The 27,483-nt window shown below is 45.0% G+C and overlaps 1 protein-coding gene across 4 annotated transcripts; it reads left to right on the forward strand.

Annotated features, from left to right (window-relative positions):
* Window positions 1-25,561, forward strand: LOC308597254 (retinol dehydrogenase 12-like). Of its 4 annotated transcripts, XM_081213064.1 has the most exons (8): window positions 1-84; window positions 382-1,061; window positions 11,176-11,294; window positions 12,786-12,941; window positions 13,741-13,845; window positions 14,412-14,621; window positions 16,042-16,231; window positions 25,200-25,561. In XM_081213064.1, exons 2-8 carry the CDS (start codon window positions 946-948, stop codon window positions 25,300-25,302), a joined length of 999 nt encoding a protein of 332 aa, XP_081069190.1. In that variant the 5' UTR covers window positions 1-84; window positions 382-945; the 3' UTR covers window positions 25,303-25,561. The 4 variants fall into 4 exon arrangements, with proteins under 4 accessions (XP_081069190.1, XP_081069188.1, XP_081069191.1 ...); XM_081213062.1 differs by lacking the exons at window positions 1-84; window positions 382-1,061 and adding an exon at window positions 2,020-2,223; XM_081213065.1 differs by lacking the exons at window positions 1-84; window positions 382-1,061 and adding an exon at window positions 2,021-2,312.
* Window positions 25,562-27,483: the final 1,922 nt, after the last annotated feature.

Consider the following 27,483-nt stretch of genomic DNA (forward strand, 5'->3'; position numbering starts at 1 on the left):
GGAGGAAATTTTCTGTCCCAGTGGATTTTTTAAATTTGCCAAAATGTCTCTAGCTATACTTTCTGAATGAGATACAGATATACAGTGGTGCCTCGCAAGACGAAATTAATCCGTTCCGCAAGTCTCTTCGTCTTGCGGTTTTTTCGTCTTGCGAAGCACGGCTATTAGCGGCTTAGCAGCTTAGCGGCTATTAATGGCTTAGCGGCTTAGCGGCTTTAAGAAAAAGGAAACAAACTCGCAAGAACTCGCAAGACGTTTCGTCTTGCGAAGCAAGCCCATAGGGAAATTCGTCTTGCGGAACGACTCAAAAAACGGAAAACTCTTTCGTCTTGCGCGTTTTTTGTCTTGCGAGGCATTCGTCTTGCGAGGTACCACTGTAAGTGGTGGTTAAATACTTGCTTAACTCCTCTCTCTTCCTGCAACCCCCCCCCCCCTGCAATATATCAGAGCTTCTATAGCATACATATAGTAGGGGTATTTAAAATGAGAATCTCCATAGTGTCCTCTTTCTTTGCTCTTCAAAATATGGAAACCCTAACATAATGTGGATGCGATTACAATAAATAAGATGCTGGAAATGAATGAGGAAACGTCAAATAATCTATAATTCCAGTATAATGTCTAGGAATACAGTTGGAAACTGTTAATCCCATGCACTCGGGGAAATGCAGTTTGGGAAAGGCGGGACACAAGCTGCATTTGTGAGAGCAAAAATAATAACAACCTCTTTCACCCAGTGCTCGGAGATTTAGCAAATGTATCCTCTCACACACTGCTCAGTTTACTGTATGGGTTTTTCTTTGCTCATCCAATGCTTTTCTAAGAGTAAAAGCAGCTGCAAGGGAAGCCAATGGAACGCAATGCCGCAACGAAGATGCCTCATTGTCAGACAACGGAAAGGCCAGTCTTCACTTTTCTTCTGTCTATGGCTTCCCTTGAAGACTGATGGAACTTCCACTCCAATACTTAACTCTTCACTTTCCGGTGCACTTTTCAGAGTGGGGAGCGGGTTGGGGAGAGCCACGTTACCTTTTACTGCAAAAGGCAACCGACGGAGTCAGGTACTGAAGGTATTGGGGCCTTTATATGTCCGGCTGTCCTTTGTCAACTACAAATTGTCACTGTTTTTTGTGTTGAATATATGCTATATGGCAATTTACATGGGTGGCGCTGTGGGTCCCTGCTCCTGCCAACCTAGCAGTTCGAAAGCACCCCAAAAAGTGCAAGTAGATAAATAGGTACCACTCCGGCAGGAAGGTAAACGGCGTTTCCGTGCGCTGCTCTGGTTTGCCAGAAGCAGCTTAGTCATGCTGGCCACATGACCCGGAAACTGCACGCTGGCTCCCTCGGCCAATAAAGTGAGATGAGCGCCACAACTCCATTTGGTCACAACTTTACCTTTACCCTTTACCTTTACTTTATATGCTATATGGTAATTTATGGACCTAATAGGTATCTAAACCATTTGCACATGTTGCCATGCAACCAGTCCATGCAGAATGTAGGCACCCTATATATAGAAATGAGCAAACCAGTGATATTTTGGGGATCAGGCTATCAGGCGGGGCCCATTACTTACACCATAGGAGTCTACACAACACAAAACACTGTTGCTGTATGTAGGTTTTATTTATTTATCTTATATTTTGGAAATGTATATCCAGTTTTTTTCCCTTTAATTCCCCCCCCCCCCGCTTAAACTATAGCTTGTTTAGTTTATACGTAAATCCGGCACTAGGTGGCACCAGCACTAAGAAGAAATGCTTTCAAATAAACAAAGACTACCAAGTCGGCTTCCAATGCAAAACACACGGAGTTTTTACTACAGAAGTGCCTTTAAAACGTAGCTTCAGCGACACGACGGGTGAAAAATGGCCAACGGCCTGTTTGGGCGCTTACCGGAAGCTTAGATTGCGTGTCATTCTATTTCTTTCCTATCTCTACGGCGCACCAATGAATGGGTTCTCGCCCCGCCCGTCCTCTGCCCCGCCCCGCCCCGCTCCGCTCTCTCTCTCTCCCTCCCGCCAATCCCAGCACTCTGCGCTCACGCTTCTCCTTTCTGGCTGCTCGGCTGCTCCTGTGCGGCTTCGCGCGTCGCTGGGAGGTTCTTGCTGCGAGAGCCGGAGTCGGCGGAGAGGCGACGATGCTCGGCTTCGTGGGGTCCGTGCTGGCGCTGTTCGCGTCTTTCCCCCTCCTGGTATTTGTGGTTGCTCCTATCTTCAGGTCTGTGATTGGTGGGCTTAGACTTGCAGCCTTTTCAGCTCCTGCCTCTGCAACAACTTCCTTGGCTAAACGAGCTTCGACGTGATGAGGTTATATGGCAGATTTCAAAACTAAAAATCTCCTTTTGACACCGGTTTAGCTGTTAAATATTTCTGTCTTAACACCTGTTTCTTCCTTCACTTACTGTTTTGGCTGTTTCCCCCTACTTTTTCGAAATTTGTCTGTTTTTCACCTAATCCATTCATTTCTTAAATGCTTTTGTCATAAACCCCTGTCTTTCCATTCCCCTGTTTATTTCGGTTTATTTTCTTATTTTTGTATTTCTCTGGTTTTCCTTTATCTTAGCCTTTAAATATGCTTTTTCCGGGGTGAGATGGGACACAACTGCAGCAAATAACTTGATTTTATGAAATTCAAGAAGCAGGGTGGGAAGGTGGAAACGTGACTACCATGTTCTAACTAAAGTTAAAGTTCAGCAGATAAGGGACAGGTGGAAATTAAGGGAATGCAGATCTTCCCATCTCTGAGGTTTACTGACAGGAAAAACTGCTGTAATTTTAAAATGTTTTGTGGAGAGGATTCCTAGTCACATCCTAAAGTACAAATGAAAGAGACAGGGTATCTTTGGGCACTACTTTATATAATTCCCTGAACCAGTTAACTGATTAGGAGGCTGTCAAAGGTCTTGGAATAAAATGATCCTGTCTTTGTATTTTCCTTGGGTAACTGTTCCTACCCATTGTGTAAGATTCCCACAATCTTCTGTTAGAAAGTTTTTACAATAAAAGTTTTAAAGATCCATGTGGGGGAGGGTCTAAGAACTCAAGGGATAAAAACCGAATAAAACTGGAAAAACACTGCTAATACTAATTCTACCTTATAATAGTAATAATAATTTTATTATTTCTATGTCACCCATCTGACTGGGTTGCCCCAGCAACTCTGGGTGGCTCCCAACAGAATATTAAAAACAATAAAACATCAAACATTACCCGAGAATGTTCTAAAACCAACTTAATTTACCTTTCACTTAGTTGTCTGTTATGTTTGCATAGTGTGTGTGTGAATGTTCTAACACTGTAAAAAAACAAGGACATAGCTTTCTGGTAGCTGATAATAAGGTTTTCTTTGATCAGGGGAGCCAATGGGGGGCGGAGGAAGAAATGGGTTTTCAGTTCATGCTGAAAGGTGAACTGTGTTGCACCAGGGAAGAACATTCCACAGCTGTGTGATATTTTATGTTATGGTGATATAGAAATGCTTTTTAGAAATAGAAAATCTGGACTTCCACTGTGAAAGCCAAAGCACCTTGGACATTACTCGGTGACTAGAAGGAGTCACCCAGCAGATCTTAACTGCTGGGCAGAAGAATACCAAAAGAGGTGCTCCTTCAGATAACTGAGTCATAATTTAAGGGCTCTGTACATAAGTACTAAAACTTTGAATTTGCACAGTAGCATATAGGCAGCCAGAACAAACTCTTCAGAACCAGTGTTATATGATTCCAAGCAGCTTTATCCAAACACTCTGTTCTCTGGCAGTTGCAATCTAAGCTGGAGGCTAACCAAGGTAGGCTGTCACTGTGGCCAGGCTGTCACTGTCCAGGCACAGCTGTAGCTGGCAAACTACCTGAAGTTGGAAATAGGTGCTCTGTGCCGTTAATGCTACTTGGGCCTCCAGTGGTAACATCTGGATCAAAGAGTACTCCTAAGCTCATGGGGAGTGTGACCCAGTTCAGAACTGGTCTCTTACAAGGCACTAGAACCACCAACCCACAGCATCTCTGTCTTGTTAGGATTCAGCTTCAGTCAAGAATCTCGAGGCAAGAATTGGTATAAACTTGTTGAACCAATTCTTGCTTCAATGTGATAACTGTGAAGATTAAAAATCTCTTTATAAACAACGAAGAACAAAACCTACCAGGTATTGGTTGGGCCGTATTGGTTCCATGCAACACTGAATATGATGCTATATTAGTTCCCATCCCATTGGCTGAGTTTTCTGAGTAGATGTTATAAAAAGAAGCCTTATTCACCAGATGCTCCCCAGCAGCTTTTGTTAAGAAAATTTCTCCTTATGGCTTCTTCCTTGAATAACTCCAGTTCAGTATAGGCTGGCATTACTGACTAATTGCCCCATGATTATTTGGTTTCTGTTCCCAGTATGTGTATGTTTTGGGTGTGGGGGGGCAGGGGTCCTATTAGCTTTTAAATTAATTTCACCCCCCCTTTAGTGTGAAATAGCACTATTTTGTAATTAAACAATTATAGGAAGCAAGTAATGGAAGCCCCACACTTAACCACTGTGAGGAACAGGATCCAATTAATTGTGTAGAGACAAAGGGGCAATTTATCAGTAATGCCAAGAAGGGATGGAGGTAATAATGCCACACAAAAGCAAGATGGCAGACCTGTCCCCCTTCACACTATCCTAGTGGCATGGTATGATGTGATCTCATAGAATCATAGAGTTGGAATAGACCACAAGGGCCATCGAGTCCAACCCCCTGCCAAGCAGGAAACACCATCAGAGCATGTCAGGGAACTGCCATCAGTGACGGAGGGAGAGAGCAAGTTCCAGAGGGATCCCAGAGAGCGTCCCGGGATTGGGAGAGGCAGCCCATCTTCTGGGGGAGGGAATCAGCGTAGCTCCAGTGGAGAAGGGGGGCAGATGGGGGAATCAGCGAGTCGGTCACATGACTCCTTGCCGGGGACCAGCGGGGAGAGGAAGGGTCCTCCGCTGCCTACGCCCTCCTTGCGCAGAAGGCTTCCGCGCAGGGAGAGTAGGAGGAGACTGGGCTTCAAAGAGCTTCTTTGCTGGAAGAAGTTTAAGAAACGCCCACTGACGGATTCTGCCAGCGATTGAGACAGCCACGGGTGAGTGGCTGTCCGGACAGGAAAGGTTCACTCAGGCAACCCAGCCAGGTGTTGGCACAGGCTTACGCACGAGCAACCCCTAGAACCATTACAGCAATCCGTCAGTCCCTGACGTTGCTTGTGCGCAGCCCCGGAGAGGCAGCACGATGAGCCAAACAGAGCCGGCTGGAGGGACAGAGCAAGAAGCCTTGGTGCGAGGTCTGGTCGAGAGGAACTGAGACCTGGAGGCGCATGTAGCTACCCTGACGGCGCGGCTGGAGGAGAGACGGGCTCAGGATGCACAGGTCAGAGCCACCCCGATAGGGAGGAAGGTTCAGGGGCTGGTACACAAGTTTGGTGGAAAGCCCCAAGACTACAATGCCTTCCGAACGGAAATCCAGTACGCTTTGGAATTGCAGAAAAATGACTTTGCTGATGATGGGGAGAGGGTGGCTTACATTGTGGGGCATCTGCAGGATGGGGCGCGTGAATGGATCAGGCCCCTAATGGCGACGCAGAATGATGCATTGAAAGATCTCAATAATTCTACCAGGGAATGGACGTGATGTTCTCCAGCGAGGTTGAGCAAAGCGTGACGCTTCGGGAGCTGATGGGGTGCAAGCAGGGGAGCCTGTCCATTAGAAACTACTGGTCGCGTTTCGCGATGTTAGTCCACAAGCTCGGGTGGGATCTGGATTCTGAACCAATGCAAATGTTGTTTGAAGCGGGTTTGTCCCCTGAAGTGAAAGACGAATTGTCCCGAGGGCCCCGCCCGCGGTCGATGGATGAACTCACAAAGACTGTGCTTGCGATCGGTGTACGCCAGGAAGCACGGGCTCAAGAGAAGCGGGAGATAAGGGCGGAACATTTCCATGACAACCGCATTCCTGAAATGCCGAGGGAGCCTTCCCAGGCGGCGGAGCCGATGGAAATTGATGTAGTGCGCGTGTGCGAAGTTTCAAACGCTGGTGAAGGTCAGAAAAGGGAGGGAAAGGAGTGGAAAACTACCAAGAAGTGTTTCCTCTGTCAGCGATTGGGACATTTTGCAAAGGTCTGCCGTCAACGAAAGGCCTGGCAAGGCATGATGGGGGCTGCAGGCCACGACGAGAAGGAGGAGGAGGGGCAGGCGCAGGGAAACGACAACGCCTGGCTGCCAACCAGCAGGGGCAGCAGCCAGGCCAGCAACCAATAGAAGTGCCACAGCCTGACCCCCCCCAAGGCAGCTATAGCCATAGAGGTGGTGCTAGAACTCCCAAACAGGCACCCCGTCAAGGTGGAGGGACTGCTAGATTCTGGCAGCTCATGTAATTTCTTCAGCAGAGACTTCGCTCTGGAGCACCAACTCCACCTGTTGCCACTAGATGTTCCCTTGCAGGTGACCACCATCGATGGCAGGGAACTCCTGGGAGGGGAAGTGACACACCAGACACCGCCAATGCGAATGAGGGTCTCCAGGCACACGGAAACCATTGCCTTTCACGTGGCCACGCTGGCAGGACCCCCAATAATACTGGGAATGAGCTGGCTGGCAATACATGACCCGGTGGTGTCATGGCATCAGCGGTCGGTCACCTTTGGGTCAGCTTACTGCTCAGAACACTGGGAGGAAAGGAACCAAGAATGACTGTAGCCAGGGTGGCGGGGTTGGCCCTGGAGCAAAAAGGGCAGGTGCCACCACAATATGCTGATTTGAAGGAGGTCTTCAGCGAGAGGGAGGCAGACAAACTGCCCCCCCCACAGGCCCTTTGACTGCCAAATCAACCTGCTTCCAGGGGCTCAGTTACCAGTGGGTAAGCTGTATGCCATGTTCGGCCGGGAGATGGAGGAGCTGCGGCAGTTTATTGACAAGAACCTGAAGAGAGGTTTCATAAGGGAATCTAAGGCGGTGGGGGGCAGTCCAGTGTTCTTTGTGGACAAAAAAGAGACTAATCAGCCCAGATTAGTCGTGGATTACAGGGCCCTAAACCTGGTATCAGAACCCGTGACTTTCCCAATGCCCAGGATTGACGATATTTTGACACGTGTGAGGCAGGGGAAGATTTTTACCAAGCTGGACCTCAGGGGAGCATACAATCTGATTAGGATAAGGGAGGGGGACGAATGGAAAACGACCATGTTCACCCCCCTGGGGGCTTTTGACTACTTAGTCATGCCATTTGGATTACAATCGGGATCGGCCTGCTTTCAAGCCTTCATGCACCATGTGTTGGGGCCCCTGCTGTACAAGAATTGCGTAGCCTTTTTGGATGACGTCTTAATCTATTCGGACAATGAAAAGCAACACGTCAGAGACGTCAGGGAGGTGCTACAGAGATTGAAGAAGCATCAGTTGTGGGTCAAGCTGGAAAAATGCCAATTCCACGCCAGGGAGGTTGAGTTCCTGGGGTACAGGCTGTCAGACAAAGGACTAGCCATGGATCCGGGCAAGGTGAAGGCAGTGCTGGAATGGAAAGCCCCCCAAAACAGAAAGGATGTGCAAAGGTTCCTAGGCTTCAGCAACTTCTATAGGAAGTTCATAAAGAACTTTGCTCACTTGACAGCACCCATAACGGATTGTCTTAGTAGCAAAAAGAAGTTCGCGTGGATAGAGGGAGCGCAGCAATCCTTTGAAAAACTGAAGAGGGCGTTTGCCTCGGAAGAGCAGCTCCTGCACTTGGATCTGGAGAAGCCCATGAGACTGGAGACGGATGCGTCCGACCGTGCCATTGGAGCGGTCCTTTTGCAGCCCGGGGCCAAGCAGAACTGGAGGCCGTGTGCTTTTTTCTCTAGGAAGCTGAGCAAGTCAGAGCAAAACTACACAGTGTACGACCGAGAACTGCTTGCTATCTATGCGGCATTTCGGCATTGGAGACATCTGTTGATAGGGGCGCGGCACAAGATCCAGGTCCGAACTGACCACAAGAACTTGGAATACTGGCGGACCGTGCGAGTACTCAACCAGAGACAGATCAGATGGTCCCAGGAGTTCGCCAAGTTTTCCTTCGAGATCTGATACGTCCCGGGAGAGGAAAACGTAAGGGCAGATGCTCTCTCCCAGAAACCGGAGTACATGGAAGGAGAGGGGCCACCAGAGACCAGGCACGTGTTCCCCGAGGACCGGTGTGTGGGGGGGGGAGCGTTGGTTGGGAAACGGGAACTGGCAGGGCTCACCAGAGACGATGAGTTTGCTCAGACAAAAATCAGGGAACTCGGGGACGGAAAGGAAGTCAATGGAGGGTTCGAGGAAAAGGAAGGGCTAATGTACTATAAGGGGGCACTGTATGTACCGGGGGAGACTTTGAGGGAGAAGGTACTTAAACAGCTCCATGACAACCCAACAGCTGGGCACTTTGGACAGCACAAGACCATGCTACTTGTCACCAGGCAGTTCTGGTGGCCAAAGGTGAGGGAAGACGTAAGAGAATATGTACAAGGGTGCGACTGATGCCAGAGGGCTAAGGGGGAAAGGGCTGCCCCCGCGGGGTTACTGGAACCCTTACCCACACCGGAAAGGCCCTGGGAGGTGGTGTCCATTGATTTTATGACAGATCTGCCCAAGTCAAGGGGAAAGACAGCGGTCATGGTAGTAGTCGATCTACTGACTAAAATGTGCCAGTTCGTAGCTTGCTCACATGCAGCAACGGCAGAGGAGACAGCCAGACTGTTTGTGGATCACATTTTTTAGACTGCATGGGGCTCCCTTGAGGGTAATCTCGGATCGCGGGAAACAGTTTACTTCCTGGTTCTGGCGGAAACTCATGAGCTTGCTACAGGTTGAGGTGAGCTTCTCGACAGCGAGGCACCCGGAAACCAACGGACAAGCCGAAAGAGCGAATGGCATTCTCCAGCAATACCTACGCTGCTATGTCAGCGAGAGACAGAACGATTGGGTAGAGAAATTAGCTTTGGCTGAATTTGCGTACAGTAACGCTGAACACGTGTCCACGGGAATGAGCCCTTTCATGGCCAATTATGGGTGTCACCCCAGGGCATTCCCGGGGCGGGGGGAGGAAGGATGGAGCGTACCTGCGGTTGAGCAATTTGTGGAGGAAATGGAGGCCTTACACCAGCAACTCAGGCTGAACTTGGAGCGAGTCAAGGAAGTTTACAAGAGGCAGGCGGACAGGCACCGTCGGGAGGGGGAGGCCATACGGGTGGGAGACCGGGTGTGGTTGTCATCCCAAGGGTTGCCCCTAAAGGGAGGGTGCAAGAAGTTGCAGCCGAGGTGGCTGGGGCCTTTTGAGGTAATACAGCAGGTGAACCCAGTGGCATTTAAACTCAAGTTGCCTGACAGCATGAAGATACATCCGGTGTTCCATAGGTCCCTACTTTCACCTTACAGGGAGGGGCGGGAATTCCCGGGACGGGAGGGAGGGGTTACCACCCATCCGCGGGTCGAGGAGAGGGAACACTGTAACGAAGCCACGGAAATACTCGATTCAAGGTGGCGAGGTCGCCAGGTAGAGTACTTGGTAGCCTGGGAGGGGGAACCTAGGTTGGAAAACACGTGGGCCCCTGCTGAATCAATCGCTGATGGGTATCTGGTGGAAGAATTCCACAGTTTGTTCCCGGATAAGCCCAAACCATTAGCTAGATTTTGGGAGGAAGAATTCGGACCCACAGACAACGAAGGGGACTTTGTGGGTTTTCCTGCCTCTGAAGAGGAGGGAGAGGAGGTGTCTGAGGGAGAAGAATCAGACTGGGAGGTTCAACCAGCGGGAAGAGATCCGAGCGGATGGGAGGCTGGTTTTGAATGCTCAGAAGATGATGACAACTCTTTCAGGGGATTCCCCGCATCGTCAGCCGAGGAGAGAGAGGAGGTTGTGTCGGAAAATTGCGGCAGGGGTGGGAGGGGTCCTGAGGAGGAGGTGGATGTCAGGGAACTGCCATCAGTGACGGAGGGAGAGAGCAAGCTCCAGAGGGATCCCAGAGAGCGTCCTGTGATTGGGAGAGGCAGCCCATCTTCTGGGGAAGGGAATCAGCGTAGCTCCAGTGGAGAAGGGGGGCAGATGGGGGAATCAGCGAGGCGGTCACATGACTCCTTGCCGGGGACCAGCGAAGAGAGGAAGGGTCCTCCGCTGCCTACGCCCTCCTTGCGCAGAAGGCTTCCGCACAGGGAGAGTAGGAGGAGACTGGGCGTCAAAGAGCTTCTTTGCTGGAAGAAGTTTAAGAAACGCCCACTGACGGATTCTGCCAGCGATTGAGACAGCCACGGGTGAGTGGCTGTCCGGATAGGAAAGGTTCACTCAGGCAACCCAGCCAGGTGTTGGCACAGGCTTACGCACGAGCAACCCCTAGAACCATTACAGAGCACTCCTGACATATGGTTGTCAAGCCTCTGCTTAAAGACCTCCAAAGAAGGAGACTCCACCACACTCCTTGGCAGCAAATTCCACTGTCGAACAGCTCTTACTGTCAGGAAGTTCTTCCTAATGTTTAGGTGGAATCTTCTTTCTTGTAGTTTGGATCCATTGCTCCGTGTCCGCTTCTCTGGAGATCTCACATCTCTAAATGGAATATCACAACTATCTAAGTGAGGCTGATAAAGTGGGTCTTTCCACCCAACTGGTACCTTCTCAAGGTGGCTATGATATGCTTACATGGCTCCTGATGGTGTGGGATTGTGTCCCAGAGAAGTGACTTCCATGTGGCTGTGTATGTGTGTGTGTTTAGGATTGCTAATGTATATTGGTCACATACAAGTTAGAAAAATAAGCGACAGTCCCTCTCCCCGCCATCAACAGTTAAAGTGTGGCCTGTAGGTGCAATCAGAAAAGTCTGATTAGAAAACGGGCCATTCAAAGCAAATCTGGAGAGAAATTGTGAAGAGTGTTTTCTTTACGTCTGCGTATGAGGGAAGGGTCTGTCATTCCAATAGGCACCTGCAGAGCTGTCTAGTAAGCAATTATCTTTCTACTTCTGGGCCTTTCTACTTGAGATATAAAGGTTGTGGTCTTGCTTCACCTTTTTGTTGTTGTTTTAGAATTATGGAGGTGAACTTTTCTCAGAGTCATTTTCATAGCGTAGACTTGACTGTGCATATTTAACATGTAAACAAAGTAGCAGTTTGCCACATTCATTGAATCTGTGATTGACTGATGTGTCCTTATTTTTGTAGGAGGTTTATTGCAGGAGGAGTATGCAAGTCTGCCGCGAAGCTCAATGGGAAGGTTGTTGTGATCACAGGGGCCAACACCGGCATTGGGAAGGAAACTGCCCGAGACCTTGCAGGAAGAGGCAAGTTGCTTATCCCCACCCACCAGCAGTTTTCTCCTGTGACAAGCCTTTCACAAGGCATGCAGGAGGGATAATAAAAAGGGCAATCCTAACCATGTATTAAATTCAATGGGGCTTACTACCTGGTGAGTGCAATTAGGCTTGCAGCCTTGAGCACTATCTGTGCTGAAGATTTAATTTGGAGTTCTTGTTGAAACTGCACTGAAAAGGATATATCAAGAACTCTGGCCAAAAGTTTCAATATAAGGAATAATTCCTACTCAAGAGTTGAAATGAAAAACGTGTATATTCTGCTAAGAATAACAGTTTGAAGCTAGTAGTAAATTTAAACACAACGTGTAAGTACAATAGTTTTAAAGTAATGGTAAGTTTGGATACAACGTTTAAGTACAGAAATAATGTAGTTTCAAATATACGGTGATATAGTACAAAGACATATTTTTTGATATTACCAGCTGAAGAAGGCGTGTACTCCGAAACAGGGCCCTGTCCTGGTCACCACTACTGAGTCGTACATCTGATTCACACTCCGGATACTCCTTTTTGGCCCCATTTGATCCTTTATTCTTTATTCTTTATTCTGATTTTATATAATGTGGACTCTTTTTGACTGCTATTGAGACTTGTATAAAATAATTATCGTGCACTGGTATTTCATATACCTTTGTACTATATCACTGTATATTTGAAACTACATTATTTCTGTACTTAAACGTTGTATCCAAACTTACCATTACTTTAAAACTATTGTACTTACACGTTGTGTTTAAATTTACTACTAGCTTCAAACTGTTATTCTTAGCAGAATATACACGTTTTTCATTTCAACTCTTGAGTAGGAATTATTCCTTATATTGAAACTTTTGGCCAGAGTTCTTGATATATCCTTTTCAGTGAAGATTTAATTTGGCCAGAACACCTTGTTTTCGTGTTTTCTGGTGCGATGTGGGAAGCCTTGGGAGACAAACACATGAGGCGTTCCCAAAGTAAAGGAAGGATTGAACTCTGATTAATAAGAATACACACAGAGGCTTGAACCAGCAAGATCCTGGGAAGGGTGTGTTTTCTTCACCTTACTAGAGCTGTAAATTAATAGTTTGTTTTGGAACAAGTTGGTCCGAAGCCTTCTTATTCCCTTATATTCTGCCTTTCTCAAGGCGACTCACAGCATAGATTTGAATAGATATGACAAAGAACATACAATATATATAACTATTAAAAAGCAAGTAAGTAACCCTATAAAACAACACTGAAAACCATTAAACACGTATAAAGTATAACACCCACCCTCCGAGGTGTGACTGACTGGCTAGAGATCTGAACAAATGGCATCATTTTATTGCTGGTCCTGTTCAACATACTATTGAAAATCTGTTGTAATTCTAAGGATGGGACTTGAGTCATTTACCTGGAACCTTTTTGAGCCACATAGTTTCTACCTTCTGTACCCCTTTGTGTTGTTCATTAATTCCCTGCTTTTCCTTTTTGCAGGTGCCAAAGTCATCCTTGCTTGCAGAGATATGGCAAAGGCAGAAAAAGCAGCCTGTGAAATCCGGACCACAACAGGGAATCAGCAGGTTACGGCAAAGAAACTGGACTTGGCAGACACCAAGTCGATTCGAGAATTTGCTGAGAATTTCCTCAAAGGTATGTTTGAGACTCCTTGGTCGTGTTTGCATGTAATGCTAAGCCAAAGTATGGCTTGGCAAGAATGAACAAGCATGGAATAAAAAATGTGACCACTTTGCTCCTTCCCTGGTCCTCCTGCTGCTGTATAACTAGAGCAAAGCCATAATTGTTTTATGTCCAAACCTGGTTTTGTGGTTTATTGGCAGCTCTGACTTATCAAACTAACCTTTTTCTTTCTTTCTTTCTTTCTTTCTTTTTGCTCAACATGGGGGGCTTGAATCCATGGCCCTGAGATTAAGATTCTCACGCTCTACTAACTGTTTCAACCCTTATTTGAAATCAGTTGCTTTTCTTCAAATATTTTGCTTCACTGTGTATCATACATGATACACAGCATAGAAACATTCCTCTGGTTGTTCAGAGACTTGGATTCCAACAGCACAATCCTATGCAAGTTATGTTGAGTTCAATGGGACTTAACACCCAGGTGAAAATGTATAGGATTTCAGTCTTACCATGACATCTGACACTGTAAAACAAGACTGTTGGGTTTGAGGTAATCAGAAAATCAGTTTGCCCATGACTGGAAATAAAACTTACTATATTGCATCAGGCCACCATTCAAAGTTATTGCGCAACCTGTCCTCGTACATGTAGACCCATGCTCTGAGGCAGTCTGCAAGACTAATGAATCATGGGAGGAACTGCAAAATAGGAGTTAAGCTGACAGCCATGAGGCAGACCGTGTTGTGCTACCACTAGGGTTTTATCTTGGTTTTCCTATTTCCTAGTGTGCCCTGCATGTGCTTTCTTGTAGAGGAGAAGGAACTCCATATCCTCATTAACAATGCAGGGGTTATGCTGTGCCCCTACTCCAAGACAGCCGATGGCTTTGAGATGCATCTAGGAGTCAACCACCTGGGTAAGGTCCTGAGGTGTGGGTTGGGTGAATGGGTTTGCCCTTTTTACATTAATAATGTTTTGGAATGTTTCTCGTTGGCTAACAGTACTGTCATATCTCGCCAGGTCCCGGGCACTACTAAAGATTAAGTTAAGGTTTGATTTCCCTCTGGTTGGTTCCATCACCAACTGTTCCAGGACACACACACATTTAGGGTATCTAGAAATTTTACCTCTTTGTCATGACTTGAACATACATTTACCCCATTGGATGTGTGATGGGAGCTGAAATTGCCTATTATAATTACTAAAATACTTTGGCCCTGATTTCATACTCCCATCTCATACTCCCATCACCTTGAGCATTTTGGTTACACTGTTACATCCCCAGTCTTAAATAACTTTTGGGACCTGGTATTGCCACCCACAGAACTTCTCTGGAGGAATCTCCCTCTTTGGGGATTTTTGCTTCATTTGGCCTTGTGTCCTGTTTGTCATACCGAGCGACATTCCTGTAACATTAAAAAGAGTTTTTGCTGCATCCTGGGTAGAATTGCATCCAAAGCTTCATCGCCATTTCTCTTCCAGGGCACTTCCTTCTAACATTCCTGTTGATAGACTGCCTGAAGCAGTCGGCACCAGCACGCATAGTCAATGTATCCTCACTGGCCCATCATGGTGGGAGGATTCGCTTCCATGACCTCCAGGGCGAGAAGTCCTACAATCGGGGCCTGGCATACTGTCATAGCAAACTGGCCAATATTCTCTTTACCCGGGAGTTGGCTAGACGACTGCAAGGTGAGCTGGAAGCATGTAGCGGCCTCTTGTTCAGAATCTCATCTTAAAAAGAGCTTAGTGTGACTTTGTATGGTGGGAAACTGGGATTGTTTTTGGGGAGGAGGGAGGTTATGCAGACGATGTCTCAGTTTTCTTAAATATTTGTTCAAGGATCTGGACAGACAGTGCAGATTGTGAGCTGAAATCAAAGGGAAGACATACTGCAGCAATCTATAGGTGCTCTATAGTTGCAGTCCTAAGTACATTTGAGTTTTATTTATGTACTTGTTTCTTTGTGCGAGTTGCACGGTGCCTTTCTGCCAAGGTGGTTTATAACTTTAAAACACTAGAACAAATGCACTGTATAAAATTCAAGGTGACAGAGCCCTCCAAGGCCAACTGGGAGCTGATGTTACGTCTGCTCCCTAGCCTGAGTTCTCTCACTTCTGCCTGCCTTCAGAGCACACAGGTCTTCAACAGCCCCAGGAAGGTGGGGGAGAAGCTGCCCAACATCTCTGTCTGGCTGTTGATGGTTGTATCAGAAGCTGATGCTGTGTGCTTCCTGGCTTGGCCACCCAGAGCTCTCATAGCTCCCAGTATGTTTCTGAGCACAATTCAAAGTGTTGGTGCTGACCTTTAAAGCCCTAAACGGCCTCAGTCCAGTATACCTGAAGGAGCGTCTCCACCTCCATCGTTCTGCCAGGACACTGAGGTCCAGCACCGAGGGCCTTCTGGCAGTTCCCTCGCTGTGAGAAGCCAAGGGAACCAGGCAGAGGGCCTTCTTGGTAGTGGCGCCTGCCCTGTGGAACGCCCTCCCACCAGATGTCAAAGAGAAAAATAACTACCAAACTACTTTTAGAAGACATCTAAAGGCAGCCCTGTTTAGGGAAGCTTTTAATGTTTAATAGGTTATTGTATTTTAGTGTTTTGTTGGAAGCTGCCCAGAGTGGCTGGGGAAACCCAGCCAGATGGGCAGGGTATAAATAATAAATTATTATTTTTATTGTTGTATTTCAGTCATATGGAACACATTGGACTTAATCCCAGTCAATGATTGATGGGATTGAACTGCACCTTCAAAAAGACAGCAGCACATTTTAGCACCAGGGACTTTTTTGGCAAAGGCTCTACCCACTAAATAGTTCCAAGGAAGTATACCTTAGGGTTGCACCTGGTGTGTGTGTGTGTGTGCTTGTTTGTTTTCAGGAGCAAGCGACAGCCAGTGGCAATAGATTGTGTGTCATATCAGTACCGTTAAAAGTACCTTTTTATATAGACACATGAGAAATACTTGTGTTTTCATTTCCAGGTGCAAACTAATCTTTTTTGTTCTGTGGCAATTCAGACAAACAAAAGAAGGGATCCATTTTGCATTTTATGGTGGTTTATGTGCCTGCTTCCAAAATGCTTTTCTAAAGCACGCATGATTCCTCCCTTGTAGGCACTGGCGTCACTGTAAATGTCCTGCATCCTGGAACAGTCTCTTCTGAATTATCCCGCCATTCAACTATATTAGATATTGTATGGAAAAGGTCGTCTTTCTTCTTGAAGACACCGGTGGAAGGAGCCCAAACCAGTGTGTATTGTGCAGTGGCAGAGGAGCTGGAATCAGTGAGTGGGAAGTATTTCAGGTGAGTTGAGGCTGTGGAAGAACTGGCATTGGGTTGCAGAGTGGGGAAACAATGGTTTAATCCAGATCTCAAGGATGTCTTCAGGGCTAAGCAACGGCATGAGGCTTGGGAGAACAATGTCAACAGAATGTCAGATTGCAACCAGAACAAGCTGGACTCCTTTTGAGCCACAGAAATAATGCAAAAAATTACCTATCAGGGACGGATTTTCCTAACGCCTACATCTCTTGTAAAGAAGGGAGGGCCCCAATCTAGCTGTGTGCATGATAGTAGACTGCTAGCAGTTAGCAGTATCATATGGGCAGCACCAACTTTCTCTTGGGAAGGGCTGGACGTCCAAAACTGGCACCCTTGCCTAAATGAATGGTGATCTCAGAGCCATTGTTGACCATGTGTTCTGCACTACATCTGTGCTTAACCCAGCTTTGCCCAACCTGGTGCTCTTTTTTTTTAAAAAACAAATTTTTATTGGTTTTTCACCTTTTATAAAGACAAATTACACACACAAAAGACAAAAACATGTATAATTTCAGAAAATCCTACTTTCCTAACCTTGTTCCCTGACTCCCCCCCACCCCCCTTCGTGCATCCGAATTCCCAGAATTATGTCAGCAAATTGGTATTTCTCCTCTTAACCATCTTAATATTACCTCTTTCATAAAGAAAAATAATTTTTTCTAAGTTGGACTCAAATTCCCTTCCATCGATTTCCCATTTTGTCTTAAATAAAGGTCATATTAACTAAACCCAAAGATCTTGAGTGTTTTTAAAATTCTATTCTTCCCTCCCTCCCATCCCCGGTTTTCGTCCCTTCCCCAATACATGTCCAAAATAGCACTTCTTAGCCTGGGTTCCTCACGTCCGAGGCTTTCAAGTCTCTTTCAGTCCCTCTCCGCCGGTCTTGTTGGTAGTCCTTTATGTCGGTCGTCGAATCTCGAAAGAGTTCTATCACCATCCAACCATATTCTCTTCCCACAAGGGCATTTGAAAACAGCTGCTGGAAAGTTTCCACAAGGCCTACATCTTCAGAGTCAGAGTCAAAGTGGAGGCCCCAATCATATTTCTTTATTTTAAGTTCCTGTATTCCATAAACTCCCGGGGCCTCCTCCTTCTTCTTTTGCATCTTTCGCAGATTTGTGGTAGATATGATCCAAAAGTCTCCTTGCTTATATTCCACCAATGTCAGCTTCTGGTTGGTGCTTTCCAACTTTATTTCCTCTTTTTCTTGTTTAGTCTCTTCCACTTCTTTTGATATCATTTCCAATTCAGCTGTGGATTCTTTCTCATTCAGGTCCTCAATACATTCAGCAGAGCTTCTTGTTCCAGAAGTCAAGGTCATAAGTTGTTTATTCATAGCTAGACTCTGCTCTTGTAAGATTCCCACAAAATGAAACATTCTTTCGATTTCCACTAGTAACTTTCCATCCACAGCCATTGTAGTTTCACAGAGTTCCCCCTAGAGGGAATCTGGTTACTTGGTAATCTTTTTTTTTTTTTAATAAAATTTTTATTGGTTTTACAAAATTTTATAGAACAAACAAACACTTAAAAAGACAAACATACACGTATAATTTCATATCATATTTTCATAAACCTCTTTTCTGGGACTTCCCCATACCCCCCCTTTCTGCATCCCAATGTCCATAATTTTATAGCAACTCCCATTTGTTACTTTCCAACCTCTGTCATCTTTGTCATCTCTATATTCTGACCTTATATCACTGTATCCCTTTGTTCCTGAAAACCACAACACTCTAACATTCATTAAGTTTATAATAGTCCTTAAGATAACTTTTAAATTTTCTCCATTCTTCTTCCGCCGTCTCTTTTCCTTGGTCACAGATTCTGCCTGTCATCTCGGCCAATGTCATATAGTCCATCACTTTCATCTGCCATTCTTCCAGAGTGGGTAGATCTTGTGTCTTCCAATACTTTGCGATGAGTATTCTTGCTGCTGTTGTAGCGTACATAAAAAAAGTTCTATCCCTCTTTGACACCAATTGGCCGACAATGCCCAAGAGAAAGGCCTCTGGTTTTTTAGGAAAAGTACATTTAAGTACCTTTTTCATTTCATTATAGATCATTTCCCAGAAAGCCTTAATCTTCGGGCACGTCCACCAAAGGTGGTAGAAGGTACCTTCAGTCTCTTTACATTTCCAACATTTGTTGTCGGGCAAATGGTAAATTTTTGCCAGCTTGACTGGGGTCATGTACCACCTATAGACCATTTTCATAATGTTTTCCTTTAAGGCATTACATGCCGTGAATTTAATACCTGTGTTCCATAACCATTCCCAGTCAGCTGACATAATGTTATGACCAACATCCTGTGCCCACTTAATCATAGCCGATTTGACTGTTTCATCCTGTGTATTCCATTTCAGCAACAAGTTATACATTCTGGATAAATTCTTAGTATTGGGTTCTAGCAATTCAGTCTCTAGTTTTGATTTTTCCATCTGAAAGCCAATTTTCCTGTCCTGTTTAAAAAACTCCATTATTTGATGGTATTGAAACCAATTTTGTACTTTATGTTTCAATTTCTCATGACTTTGTAATTTCAACTTATCTCCATCCTGTTCCAAGATTTCCCAATACTTCGGCCATCCGACCTCCATATTGAGTTTCTTCACTGCCTTGGCCTCCACTGGTGACACCCATCTAGGGGTTTTATTTTCCAACAGATCTTTATATCTTATCCAAACATTGAACAATGCTTTTCTAACAATGTGATTTTTAAAGGCACTATGCAGCTTGATTTTGTCATACCATAGATATGCATGCCAACCAAAAGCATTGTTAAAACCTTCCAGATCTAAAATGTCTGTGTTCTCGAGGAGCATCCATTCTTTCAGCCAGCAGAAAGCTGCTGCCTCGTAGTACAATTTTAAGTCCGGCAGGGCAAAACCCCCTCTTTCTTTAGCGTCTGTCAATATTTTAAATTTAATCCTGGGCTTTTTGCCCTGCCAGACAAATTTCGAAATATCTTTCTGCCACCTCTTGAAACATTCCATCTTATCAAGAATCTGCAAGGTCTGAAACAAAAATAACATTCTAGGCAATACATTCATTTTAATCACTGCAATTCGGCCTAACATTGACAATTTCAAATTTGACCATATTTCTAGATCTTTTTTAATCTCTGACCAACATTTTTCATAGTTATCCTTATACAAATTCGCATTTTTGGATGTCAGATAGACCCCTAGGTATTTCACCTTCTTGACGACCGTCAACCCTGTCTCCTCTTGGAATTTCTCTTTTTCCATATCTGTTAAATTTTTCCCTAGAACTTTGGTTTTTTGCTTATTCAACTTGAATCCAGCTACCTGGCCAAACTGTTGGATTATTTCCAAGACCTTTTTTGTACTAGTGTTTGGCTCTTGCAAAGTCAGTACTAGGTCATCTGCAAATGCTCTTAACTTATACTGTTTAGCTCCGACCTGCACTCCTTTAACCTGCTGGTCATTCCTAATCATATTCAGCAACACCTCCAGAACTGAAATGAAGAGTAATGGGGAAATTGGGCACCCCTGTCGTGTTCCTTTTTCTATCTTAAGTTCCTCAGTTACTACATTATTTACAATCAATTTAGCTTTTTGTTCAGAATATATTGCAGCCATACCATTCTCAAAACCTTGGCCTACCCCCATCCCATGAAGATTCTTTATCATAAAGCTCCAAGAAATATTGTCGAAGGCTTTCTCCGCGTCCACAAAAATCAGTACTGCTTTAGTATTTATATTCACCTCTAGCTTTTCCAGAATGTCTATTATATTCCTTACATTGTCTGCTAGGTGTCTTTTTGGGAGAAAGCCTGCTTGGTTCATATGAATCTTCTCCATCAGCACTTTTTTAAATCTTTTTGCCAAAATGTCTGCAAAAATTTTGTAATCCACATTAAGTAGTGATATTGGGCGGTAGTTCTTCAGTTGAGTCTTTTCAGTCTCTGTCTTTGGTATGAGTGAAATATATGCTTCTTTCCACGATTCAGGTGCCTTTTTTCCCTCAAGGATCTCATTACAGACTTCTTTTAGCGGCTGAATCAACCATTCCTTCAGCGATTTGTAGTATCTTGAAGTCAGTCCATCTGGTCCTGGAGATTTGCCCAGTTGCATATTCTGAATGGCAGCCTCTATCTCTTGTTCTGTTATTCTCTGGTTCAGATCCATATTACTTTGATGAGAGATTTTTTGTAATCCATATTTATCAAGGAATTTGTCTATATCTTCTTCATTTTGCGGGCCTTGAGTATAAAGTTTTTTGAAATAACTCAAGAAGCAATTTCTAATTTCATTAGGTTTAGATATATTCTTTCCATCCACTTCTAGGCTTGTAACTGTATTTAGTTTCTGCCTTTTCTTCAGTTGCCATGCCAGAAGTTTGCCACATTTATTTGCTGATTCAAATGTCTTTTGCTTCATCTGCTTTATCTTCCATTCAATCTCTAGGTTCATCAATTCCATATATTGTGTTTGATATAACTTAATCTCTCTTAAAATCTCCTGGGACTTTGGTTTTGCTCTTAATTTTTTCTCTCCTTCCTTTATCTTTTCCAAAATCTTTTCTTTTTTCTCATTTTGTTTTTTCCTCTTTATTGAGTTTTGTTGAATCAAGAAGCCTCGCATCACCGCTTTGCTTGCGTCCCAGATCACTCTTTTCTCCACGTCAGCCCTCAAATTTATTTCAAAATAGTCCTTTAAAGTTTTTTGGGCCTTCATAAGGATCTCCTTGTCTCGAAAGAGGGTGTCATTCATTCTCCATCTAAATTGACCAGTTGTTGTAAGTTTCATTTCCATCTTCACGGCGTTATGGTCGGAGCAAGTTTTTGGGCAGATTTCTACCTTCTTAATCTTTGGAGCCATGCCACTAGTAATCCAGATTTGATCAATTCTGGTCCAGGTCATCATTGCTTGGGAGAAAAAGGTTCCCTCTCTCTCCAGAGGGTTCCTTGTTCTCCATATATCTATCAAGTCCATGTTTTCAGTCATTTCAAAAAAGGTCCTAGGAAGTCTCCCTTCTTTGGTAACTGTTAGTCTTTGTGCCTTGTCCATGTTGGTGGAGACCACACCGTTCATGTCTCCCATGATTATCATATTGTAATCCAAATAGTCCGTCAGAGTTTCATGAAGCCTCTTGTAGAAGTCAGATTTACCTTCATTTGGTGCATAGATTCCAACAACTAAAAGTTTTTCTCCTTGTACTTGTATCTCCACTGCCAGATATCTCCCTTGCTCATCTTTAAACATCATTTTTGGGGCCCATTTCTCTTTCACATATATCACAACTCCTCTTTTTTTAACTTTGTCTGATGAGATGAATTCTTGTCCTAGTCTTTTGTTTATAAGTAATCTCCTGTGAGCTCTGGTTATGTGGGTTTCTTGTAAACATATTAAGTCCAGTTGTTCTCTGTTCAAAATGTGAAATACTTGTCTTCTCTTCAAAGGCCCATTGAGCCCATTACAATTCCAGCTAAGGAATTGCAGAGCCATCTTGTTATTTTTCTGACACTCCTCCAACAGCTCCAAGTTGTTGCTCTTCTTCTGATGGTGGTGGTTTTTGTCCAAGCGAGAAATTCAGAATGTCTAGTGCTCTCCTCTGTTCTGCAATTGGATCCACAGTCCCCTTCTGCAGGTCCTCCTGATTTCTTCCCAAAAATTTGTCTTTGTCTTGAATTGTCTTTATTTTCACCTTCTTTCCGTTGTAGTCAAAAGATAGTCCTTGTGGGAATTCCCACCTGAAGCGGATGGAGTTTTTCTTTAACAGAAGAGCTAAATCCTTGTAGAAGTTTCTTAAGTCCAAAATATATTTTGGGATGTCTTTAAAGATCTGTACAGCTGAGTTTCCAATTTGCAAGGCCTTTTCGAAGTGTAGTCCTAATATTTTGTCTCTTTCCTCCTTAGATCTAAATGTAATCAGGCAGTCTCTCGGAGTCTTTCTGTCCTGTTTTTTGCCCAGTCTAAAAGCTGTTGTAATTTTGAATTCGTCTTCCTCCAGATCCCAGCAGTCAACAAACTCCCGTGTCAAGTACTCCGCAAGATTGTCTCTTTCATTCTCTGGAATCAATCTCAATTTCAAATTTCTCTCTTTTCTCTGTAATTCCCACAGAGCCAAAGTTGCGTCATGTTCATGGACCTTCTTGGCAATCGGCTCTAAATTCTCTTGTGTCTCTCCAGCAATAGCTTTCGCTTCTTCGGCAATTTTACGTGTAGTAGAATTTTCCTCCACCAATTTGTTTATAGATTCTGTATTCTGGTTGAGTCTTACTGATATTTCTGCTAATTTTTGTGTATTTTCTGAAGTCTGTTTTGTCAGAGACTCCAGAGATTGATTTACCTTGAGCAGGGCTTCTGTCACGGCTTCCATAGAAACAGCTGTCCCTTTTTCTTGTCCTGTTGTTCCTGCAGGTCCGGCAGTTACGCCTGAAATTGAACCTCTTTTCTTTGTCTGTTGTTGCTGCAGCTGTTGTTGTTGTTGTTGCTTGGTCTTGGCTCTTGTGACTATCTCCTCTTGTGGGCCACTCATGTCAAGGTCGTTTCCCACGGGAGCTGTTCCCCACTGGAAAATTCCACTGTCTTAAGCCATGCCAACTTTTACTTTACCCTCTAGGGGGAGCAAATCAAAATGGCCAAATATGAAATGTCCAAATGCAGAGACAAAGAGAATATCCAAAGACGTAGAGAAATTAAAGCAGTTAGAGCAAATATAGCTGGAGGCTTGTAGCTGCAAATTGCCACAGTTTTCCAATAGATACTGTTTCGTCTTACTCAGATGTACTGTAGCCAAACAATACAGAAACTTTGTATCACAGTGTAACTTTTACAGGAAAAAGTCAGTTCAGTGTCCTATTGTCCTAAAAGGCAGACCGTTTCGTGCTCTTAAGTAGCTGAGACAGCAGAGGATTTTTCTTTTAAATAAATCATGCAGTTACCAAAGTCTCTTTCACCTCCCCTCTGCCCTGCTAGCTAGAGGGGAGATCCAAGGTCCAAGTGTCAGGTTTAATTAAATAAGAAGAAAGTTTTGACGGATGCAGCTTTAAAGTTCCGTTGCTTTCACTTTCATGCAGTCGGGAGGAGGCAGACTTCCTTGATTTTAACCTCCCCGCTTTCAGCCAAATCTCCGAATTTTAGATCCAAATAAAAGTTCCGTTTTACTCACGGGTTTTTTCTGTCCGTAATTTACAGGAAGGAATCTGCGCTCTCCACTAATAGCGACGCGGCTTCACCCTGCGGGCTGGGTAGCGATTCTCAGCACCGCGCTCCCCCGATGTCGTTCCAGAGCCTTTAAAAAGGCTCTTTCTGCGGTAAAGGGGGGCGCTTTTGGTGCCCACCGAATCTCCTCGTTCACAGGCTTCCGCGCCTGTGATTTTAGGGGTCCCCCGCTTGCCGTAGCGGGGCAGACCCGAACTCGCAGAGCAGTCCTTCTCCGGAGCTCGGAAAAAGGACCGCCATTAGCGCTGGCGCCGACCGGAAGTCGGTTACTTGGTAATCTTTCTCCAACAATCCTCTTACTTATTGTTATTACTTTGTTTCCAACAATTTTAGATCAATTGTAACTCATTTTAGTCCAGAGGGATCTTAAATAACAAATTTTTCCACTCTAAACTGTCCGTTTGACAGCTTTGACAGCTGTCAAACTCCGCACCTCTTCCACAAGCTCAAAAACAGGACGCTCCCGGGCCCGGGAGGGGGGGTTGTTTACAACAGAAAGAAAGCTTGCAAAACTCCACTCTCCAGCTCAAAATTTCTTTTTGCCAAATCTTGGAAGTTAAAATCTTTTTTAACTCACCCCACAAAGGGTAGGCTCTCCAGCTTAGTTCTTAAGTCGTTGCTTTAGATCGTCTGCAAAAAGGGGGGGTGCGGACTTCCTTTTAGCACACCCCCCGGTCGTCTCAAATTCACAGGATAATATTCTTAAAATCCAATTCCGTCTTACTCACGGGTTATTCTTTTCAGTCCAAATTTCAAGGAAGGAAGTCAGCGCTCTCCAGTCATGGCTCGCGGCTTCGCTCAACCGAGGTAGCGATCGACTCTCAGCGCCACGCCACCCTCCGTACCCTCTCCGCAGCCTTTAAAAAGGCTCTTTGTGAGTCGGGGGGCGCTTAAGGCGCCCACCGAGTCCTCAGTCCGCAGGCTTCAGCGCCTGCGGTTTTTAAGGGTCCCCGCGTCGCCGGCGCGGCAAGACCCGTCCTCAGCTGAGCAGATTCCCTCCGCAGCTCGGAGGGAATCCGCCATTTCCAGATTGCGCCAACCCGGAAGTCCCAACCTGGTGCTCTTGAGTTGGTGTTAAGACTCCCAGTTTCCACCAGCCTGTCAGCATAGCGAATGGTCAGGGATGCTGGGAGTCGTAGTCTACTATCATTTGGAAGGCTGCAGGTTGGGAAAGACTGCTCTAACCAGTGATGCTGGTAGCGATCCATATTTGGGAGCTATGTGTACAGCCCTCCCTGCCCTGGGTTCTTAATGTAGCTGGGGATATGTAGCCCAAAGGCATTTGCTTCATGCTTGTTAAATCAGGCTGGCTGAGAAATTCCATCATAGTATTGAGTATTAAGGTGTGTGATGTCTCAGCTCTTCAAAAGGTAGAGGTAGGTTCTAATGCAGCATGGAGATGCAGAGATACCACTGAGCTGAATACATAGCAGCTACACCAACTGTTACGTTTGCAGGAAGTAGAGGCTGCATTTAGGGAAAGTGCAGACTGCTATAAACTTGTGCCAGCAGATGAGAAGACTCAAGAGATGGAGACTTGAGCATGTATTTTCACATACCTGCTTCCCTAAACTGCTCCAATTCAGACACTAGGTGGGAGCTGACCGTTTTGTTTCCACTCCTCATAAAATCACTCCGCAGATAGGAAGATGAGAAGGGTTCTAACCTGATAGTTTTGTGTTTTTTTATATTTGCTAACCCCAGCTTTCGATTATGCCATCCTGAATGCCTAATAGAAACTTTCCTTTATGTGACAGTGACTGCAAACCAGCATATGTATCTCCTCAAGGACGCAATGAAGAAACAGCGAAGAAGCTGTGGGACGTCAGCTGTGAACTATTGGGCATCCATTGGGACTGAATGAGGGGTGATCTTTCCCTAGTGAGTTATTTCTTGGAAAAGGCAAACACTGTCAGAGCGGAAGGATGCAGCTCCTACACGGTCATTTGATACCCATGTTTTGAATTTTGTTTATTATAAAGAGAGCCGTTCAAGGCTTTCATATACACAACATAGCTATCAGCATGCTCTGGTTTCCAACATGAGAACAGCCATCCTCCTCTTGGTTTGATACATAAATATGGAAGGAGCAGTTGCCAAAATACAAGCATGCATTGTACCTAGTCTCTCACACCTCAGTGTTGATTTGTTTGATAAATTAATCACTATTACATTTAGGTTCCTGATGGAGGTTAACTGAGATCTGTCAATCCGGCTACAGTAGATACTTGCTTGTACTGCTACTTTATCTTTTATGAGAAGCCAGCTTTTTGCTGGCCTCTGGAACATAAAATGTGATCAGAAATGGTGCATTGAGAGGTTTAGACCTGCAAATGGAATATTGTTTCTGGAAGCATTATATGATAGCTAGTTGAGGCCAGTTCAGTTCAGGGCAAGTTGAGTTTAAACACATAGGTTTAACTTCCCTGTAGATTTGGGGTCCAATTACACTTTTGAACTTGAGTTGTGAGGATATCACAAAATGGCTGCCAGCCATAAAAGACTCCACATAAGGCAAGCTGCTGAGATGAAGATAGGAGTTGCTTGCTCAAATCAGTAAGTACAAGGTGTGTGTATTCTGAGCTCCAAAACTCTTGCTTTAAGCCTCCCATTTTCTAGTCAACCAGCCAATTCCCACCAATGCAGAGAAGGCCAGCCTTTCTTCTTAAATCAGTTCTTCAAAATCTGTTTTGATTTCCTGCCCCATGGTACAGGCATTTCTTGCTCCCTCCCTCTCCTTGGTGTCAACACAACTTCAGGCTGCTAGTGTATAATTTAGAACTATTTAATTGAATGTTGTCTGTGGGGAGAATGGCTAGTGGACCCTGAAAAGAAGAATGAACCAATCAAAGTGGTGGTGGTGGGGGGGGGGGGGCTAAACAGACAGCATGGGGGAAAGCATGAAATAACTTTAATTCTCTCTCGGTTAAAAAGAGCTTGGTGGGTGCCCTGGCAGATATCTTGGTATTACAGTAGGGAGCTTAGCTGTAAATTGATCATACTATTATTTTGTATAACGTAAGTGTTTTGTTAGTATCTAACAGCCCTTTGTCAGAGCAATAGAGCCATGGGGTGGGCATGGTATTCTTAATTTTCTGAGGGAAAATGAGAAGTAAGTCCAGCAGCATGCCTTTTGAGTATTTAGTTGTTGGACAGATAACTTTTTCAAGGAGTCAGATTCTGCATAAATGTTTGGTGCTGTGACCACAAGTTGGCTTACAGAAAAAAAAAAAGTTCTGCTTGCATCGAGGGGACTTTAACATACCGTAAATTTCGCTCCAAAACACGCACTTTTTTGCTCCGAGAAAGTAAGGGAAAATGCCTGTGCGTGTTAAGGAGCGAATGCACGGATCAGAGCCATGGCTGCCGTCAGTCAGGCAAAGCGGGAGCCACTTACACGCTCTACGAGGCTCTCACTTTGCTTTCTTTAAAGCGACCTGGAGCCAGGAAGGAGGGAGGGAAGGAGAGCCATAGCAGCAAAGCCGGCAGCAGCCGCTTACACGGGAGGAGGGAAAGGTCTGCGCGCTCTCTAAACAGAGAAATGAGGCTGCAGAGAGACGGCAGGAAAGATAAAATTTAAGCAACCAGCAGCAAAATAAAACCAACCTCGAGCTCTGAGCCAGCGCAGTGAAAACCAGGAAGTAAAAAAAAAGGCTGGGGAGGGCATGAGGGAGAGGGGAAAACTTCGCAAATCCCCCGCGTCTCAGCTGATCGGCTGGGATGGAGCAGCTTGTTTTCAGGCAGGATAGATTTGAGCATTGTCTGGGTCCTAGTGCGCTTACCGCTTTTTTGTGCTCGATTCTATTGCTGCTGGTGGCTGCTTATCATTCAGGCTGCAAGGAGGAGCACTTTTACACAGCTAATGGCGAATCCCCTGCAACCCAAGTCCTCCTCACTTGCTCAAATCTATTCCGCCTCAAAACAAGGAGCGGAAGGAAAAGGCTGCAAACTGTTAAATGGAAAAAAAAACCCAGGCACAGGGCAAATACCTTAAGTATACCTTTAAAGCAACAGTGCTCTTTCCCTCCCTCCTCCCCGCAG

The sequence above is a fragment of the Podarcis bocagei genome (genome assembly GCF_964188305.1).
Source record: "Podarcis bocagei genome assembly, chromosome: 1".
NCBI lineage: Eukaryota > Metazoa > Chordata > Lepidosauria > Squamata > Lacertidae > Podarcis > Podarcis bocagei.

Excerpts from the sequence above, each read along its gene's own strand:
- LOC308597254 (XM_081213064.1), top strand. The coding sequence starts at position 946 with ATGGAACTTCCACTCCAATACTTAACTCTTCACTTTCCGGTGCACTTT. Across the intron at positions 12,942-13,740 it reads TGCTGAGAATTTCCTCAAAG|AGGAGAAGGAACTCCATATC; the intron begins GTATGTTTGAGA and ends GCTTTCTTGTAG. Across the intron at positions 13,846-14,411 it reads TCTAGGAGTCAACCACCTGG|GGCACTTCCTTCTAACATTC; the intron begins GTAAGGTCCTGA and ends TTTCTCTTCCAG.